Below are 6000 nucleotides of genomic sequence, written 5' to 3' on the forward strand. Positions count from 1 at the left end.
TTAGCGTTGATGTCGACGGATCCACTTCTTTCGTAGCAAACGACTGTGTGAAATGGCTTCGCTTGCCTTCAGGTAGCTTCGACGACACAGTATTACGGATAACTTAGCGTAGTTTTTGAGATCGTTTCCCATTTCGAACGTCCCTAGGCCTATCTAAAAGATCGGTGTAAACAAGTCTGCAACATGAAAATTTTCGCTTTTGGTGCTTAGTTCATATTTATTTACTTTTATTTTTACTAAAAAAAGGAGTAATATTGCTGCGTGCGGGGATACAGGCAAGCATTCTCGGTTTTGTTCTTTTCACTTTTTCAACGCATTCACCCTTCGCTAGGTGGCGCCACCGTCCCAGCTTGTGCACGTAAACGCTATCCTGCTAAACTAAAACACGCTTTCCGCAACTAACGTTTGCGGCATGGTAATGCTATTCCCTTAACCCCCGCTATCACGCTAACGCTAAACTATAACTGTCCTATCATCGCAAACGAAGTTGAGCCGGCTCTGAACACATCCAACGCGGTCAGAGAGACGCGGTCAACTTACAAACTACAGTAACAAAACCCTTCATCGTTGCGCTGCTCTCACGGACTCTCGCCGGCAACGAGCTGTAGCTAGGCCGCTCCGCGGTGGCCTCTGAGATGGCGCGCGGCGCAGTTCGGAGGCTAGGCTCGCGCAATGGCCCCGGAGGTACGCGCGTATGCATGCAACGCGTAGCTCGAACGCCTCAAATTTTGCGAACTCCGCGCATAATTGTTTGACCGTCGGAGCACGAGACTGCAACTGAGGACTATGATCGGCATTCGACAAGGGAATAGTACGCATTAACCGACATGTATACGATGTACAGCTCCGGCTTAAGCGTGCAATAAATGCATTAACTTAAAGGGGTACTGACACCTTTTTTTCGAAGGCGAGTTTACTGTGCCATGCATATCTCCTGTATGCAGAGACGGCTCTGAGCAAGTGTGAAGCTCAGAAAATGCTGATAAGGCATTTTAATTTGATATTAAAGTCAATTTTTCCATGGCACACCTACTGACATCGACACTAGCTTGACGTCAGGCTACAGTACAAATTCTGGTGACTTCACGCAGCAGTCTGGCTAGTCGTGATGACGTTAGGTACAAAAACTTCCAAGATGGCCGCTTGTGCGTCATCAAAACTTCCAAAATGGCCGCTTCTGCGTCACCAACGGAGCCACGTTGCGGAGCGGCCGTGGAAACGTCACTGTATATTGTGCGAGCACGTGACGAGAAGCGCATACCGTGTTGTGACGTCAGGGTACAGTAGGAACCGAAACTAGCTTTTAAAAACATACTGTAATTACTTTTTCAGGGCGAACTCGCGCTTAGCACTACCTTTTCTAGGCTCTTGAGGGCTTGAACTTTCATTTGACGCAAAAAAACAACAACTGAAAATATTCGTGTCAGTACCCCTTTAAAAGGAAAACGAGTCGGGGATTCATATTAACTATGTTTAAAAAATTGGCCGCGTACCTGCGTGCTTCACTGCAAATGTCGTCGAAAGACGATAGTCTTTGGCCGGCCGTACTACACGAGTCCTGGTCTCATCCACGGCCACCCATGATGCTGTTGTCGAACAATTTCCGTCCTCGCATGATAAATGCAGTGGGGGTTTGCTTGAACAGATTTAATTTTACCGCATTAGCCCTGCTGGCATGCCATGTGTTCGTACTTCCACGACATGTCAGCAATGTTTGGGTCGCGCGCGGTACTGTATAGCATGATAGTTTGCAAAGAAGAACTATTTGTGAGACCCGGTAGGCTTGCATGGCCTCCCAGTATTTGGCGGTTCTCGCTGCATGCGCTTCTGGCGTTTCCTCTGTCTCAAGGCGGGCTCGCTTGGCTTCACGGTCTTTTGCACGCCTTTGGGAGCCATCTTCTGGAGTTTCTGCTTCCCGGCGCTTCCGCTGTGCCAGGCATTCCTTGGTTACCCGTTCGGCACGAGCTTCGGGCATCTCTTCTGCCGCCTGGTACGCTCGCTTAGCCTCTCGGTCGCTGACGATTCGCGCGTCGCACAACTGGTCTGTAGCCTGTTGCTTCTGGGTGCGCCTCGACTCACGATCTTTCACTAGCCGCTGGGCTCGTTGCTCGAACGTTTCCTGGGCATGCTTCAAACGACGAGCGTCGGCACAACGGCGCTTCTCCGCTGCGATTTGGTCGTAGGTCGTTTCCGTGCGTTGTCTGGGCATGTCTAGTAGAATGGGTTGTACTTCATCAAGCGGCCATTTACCTTTTGCCTTGCCTCAGACAGTGCCTCCTCTACGTTGAATCGGCCGCATCGCATTGATAAAACAGAGGAGGCGCTGCGTGAGATATGGAGGCCATCTGTCGCGCTATCGGGAAACATCGGCTTCAGAACTCCCGGCATATGCTGCCAGGTGGCAGCACCATAGGCGTCGTAGTGAAATCGCTGAGAAGAGGCATTTTTTGTGCATTGCGTCTCGCTTCTTTGAGCACTAGGATCTTTAGAATTACGTATCTATAGATTTTGTAATAAAGGAACACACTGCATAATACCTAGGTAATGATGTTGCGCCTCAGATATGCGTAATATTTGTTTTTTAATCGACCACGCAGAAAGTATGATCGCATACACCAGTTCAAGTTAGGTGGTCTTTAGGCATGGGCTTAAACTTTGGCCGGGTAGCTGAATCGAGTGACGCGCCGACAAACAGACAGACAGACAGAAAGACAGACCAAAATTTCTCCGTTTTGAAGTATCCCAAGAAAGACTATCGTCTTTAAAAGAAACTACGGCTTATGTGGGTACGGTTTAACGAGATTCCACTGTACCAGGAAAACATGGTCAGCTTTCCGGCTGGTGTGGTTTCACTATGCATGACATGATATTTAGGGAGGGAGGTTACATTACTCGAAAATAAAAACTGATATGCTGCAACAGTGCGGCCTCTTTTCAGAGGCTGATCAAAAAGGAGAGGTGCTTGTGAAGCCATAAGAAAAATATAATTTTTTGGCAAGAGTATCAACTGCCCACCACTGAGCTTAACAAGGGAACACGGCAAAACTTGCAAAGAAGCCTGAATGATGCCAGCCATGCCCACCACTATAACCAAACATGGAATAACCAATGTTGAATACCCACACAAGGTTAAAACCTTGCTACCAGGAAACTTGGAAGTACAAAATGGAAGGGAGAAGAGGACAAGAAAGATTAAGAGTGAGAAAGAAAGACAAAGATGGGAGAGAAGGGAGACAGGAAAAGGCAACTGCTGATGTCCTCTAGACGAATCGATTGGGGGGTTCTGTCTATATGAAGCACGGGCCAAAGGGGTGTGTGTGCGCTGCCTCTGCCAGGGGCAACACACACTTAATTTAAAGGTCCAAACACCCAGAATAAGCTCAATTCCCAGGAGCCCCTTTTCCCTGCAAAGGGGCTCCTGGAAAAGAGCTCAGTCACACACAACCACGCGTGGGAGGGGGTCAAAAACTGTCGTAAGCTCCGATCCATGGGGACCTTACACACCAAACGCCTACCGAAACAGACAACCCCGTGGGAGTGTCTTTTTCGTAAGCCTTCTCGTAAACGCAAAGGAATCTCATAAGCACATGGTAGTAGATCAAGATAAAATAATGGCTGTCAGTTCCTTTTTCAAAAGCACTAACAGCTCTCTCAACACAGCGCCAGCCAATTCATTCAAAAACCAACAGCTATGATTACACATCAAACGAGGCATGAATTGCTGCAATCTATGAAGTCACACAAGATCATCTCTCACAACAGTGTGTACTGCGCATGGAGGAAGTAAAAACTAAGGAGAGGCCCTATCGTATCCCAATGCATTGCGAAAAGTGTGGCAGAAGTGACGTCAGATTTATGGGGCAAACAAACCGGTATGGGGCAAACAAAACAGCAGACGCCCCGCGGCGTGCTCTCCGCGGTGGTTCGCTTCTGCTCGGATTTGTAGTCCCGGCGTAAACTTAGCGCGTATTGTGTGGTTCGCACGCAGTAAAATGTTGCAAGCAGACGTTTACCAGGCTGTTCGTGCGTGGCAGGCCCGAGCGCTGCGTGCTGAAATTCTTCGCGGAGCGCTTTTGTGCAACAGTACAGAAAGTACCGGTACGTGCTGTAATCAAAAACATTCAGGCCTTTGCCTCATCGTATTCGAACTCACCTCGCAGTGACTTACGCGTTCTGCTGGGCGTTAGGCCTTTCTTTTCCTTTCTCGTAGCCCGATTTCCAGATCTATTGCCCGATTAGCGGTTATTTGCTCGTGTATATGGAGTGAGCGCAGTAGCTATTCGGCGCAACGCCAACCTATAGTTGACGTAACGTCACGTCGAAAAGAAGACACCGCTGTATTGTATACGCGATCGTGCACGTAAAGTTTGTAATTCCAGTGCGCACGCAACGAGCGCACACCGCACTCCGTACAGTCACCGCACAGTCCGATAACAACAACAAAATTTATTGCCATTTCGCTTGCACGGCACAGCCTCTAAAACGTACGATGCCTTCAGCGCCAGACGCCAAAAACAAAATTTCACGTGTGTTCCGAGTTGACACAACGAGTAAGAAGCAACAGAGCGCACATCCGAGAGCTCCGCATGCAAATACCATGCCTTAGTGATCAGTACTGAAGCGAACGTATACGTACACATGAAAGTGACAACCGGTACTGCCCGCAGTGCACGCGATTTGCACAGGGTATACGCAACAGCTGGACATTGCGTAGCTTTCCTAACGAACACACAGAAAGAGCAGCACGCGTGAATCGACTACACCGCTTGCACGGCGAAAAACAAACTAAAAAAAAGACTGCAAAGTTTCGCGATGCGCGCATGCGCTTGCGAACGTCGCGGCGGAAGTCGCGAAATGTTTCGCTGCGCCTTCGCTAGGAGGCGATGTGGGTGTTTGCGATGTGGAGGCTTCACGAATGTGACGTCAGGGCCTCTCCTTAGTATTCCTTCCTCCATGGTACTGCGTAATGAAGCAGGCAACCAAAGCAGTTTAAAAAGTTCTCCAGATGATGAACATCTCCATTCAGCTTTCAAATTAATGCACAAGTGCACCATATACCTTTCTAGCAACATTTGCCTTGCACAGAAACAACCAAGGCACAGATGCTAGGAGGCATAGATGCTTAAGGGCATAATAGACACTAAGGAGAAACACAAATCAGTTAAGACTGATAAAGTCACCATAAAAAAGTTTCTAGTTTCACTTATTTTGTTACAATAGTTTGATTATTAGAAGAGAAAATTAATGTCAAAGTTACATTCATTAAAATTTCATACCAAAACCCCTAGGCCAGTATGTGTCATATCACAATTGTTTCCACTGATTGCAGAGTAGTCTACTTTTATCAATAAAAGTTTCACTAAACTGGATAAAATGCTGAATCTACGATGTCAGAGTCAACTAGTCCAATAACTTCCATGCAGTGTCTTTTCCTCGCTTACCAAGCTTCTTCGTGCAGTAACAGCGGCATTTTTATACTGTATAATGGCAATTTACCAGCGCAGTTAAAAACGTTTCTCTCTTCAAGTGTCCCTTGAATCTGCATTGTCTACAAGGACAGCTTTTCCTATAATATAGTTATTGCAATTCTTATAGGTAGCAATTACCTCACACCCTACATGTGTTAAAATGTACCATACTCAGCTACAAACTCTGAGAATCCACCATTTCCATTGCACTATGTTGTGTACTAGCCAAAAGCAAATAAAGGCAAATTTGCAAAAAAGGAGATGAGGTCAACGTGCCCTGATTTTCTTAAACTCATCAGATAACTCATACATATTATACCCTAAAAACACATAAGCAACAGTTATAACAACCAATAAGAACACACTTTCACTCCTGCAAGCTCAATCTCTATCAAATATTAACAAGAGCCATCAAGAATACTGCTTGCAGCTCATGCATCAAGTTGTCGCTTACTGTGAAAGAACTGTTGTGGCCTGCAGTGCATTCTGGAAAGAGAAAAGGTTGAGCTAGTACAAATGTTACATTGCTGCA

At 46.9% G+C, this 6000-nt stretch overlaps 1 protein-coding gene across 3 annotated transcripts in view; it reads right to left on the reverse strand.

Annotated features, from left to right (window-relative positions):
- LOC119404246 (cell division cycle and apoptosis regulator protein 1) overlaps positions 1-6000 on the reverse strand; it is a 221614-nt gene that overhangs the window by 188458 nt on the left and 27156 nt on the right. For 2 of the 3 annotated variants that reach the window (XM_049418286.1, XM_049418290.1), the window contains exon 4: positions 5922-5954. The exons of the other annotated variant lie outside the window; for it this stretch is intronic. In XM_049418286.1, the coding sequence (XP_049274243.1) occupies positions 5922-5954 (33 nt within the window). The remainder of the gene's footprint in view (positions 1-5921; positions 5955-6000) is intronic. 3 annotated transcript variants of the gene reach the window in all.

The sequence above is a fragment of the Rhipicephalus sanguineus genome, chromosome 1, assembly GCF_013339695.2.
Source record: "Rhipicephalus sanguineus isolate Rsan-2018 chromosome 1, BIME_Rsan_1.4, whole genome shotgun sequence".
NCBI classification, from domain to species: Eukaryota; Metazoa; Arthropoda; class Arachnida; order Ixodida; family Ixodidae; genus Rhipicephalus; species Rhipicephalus sanguineus.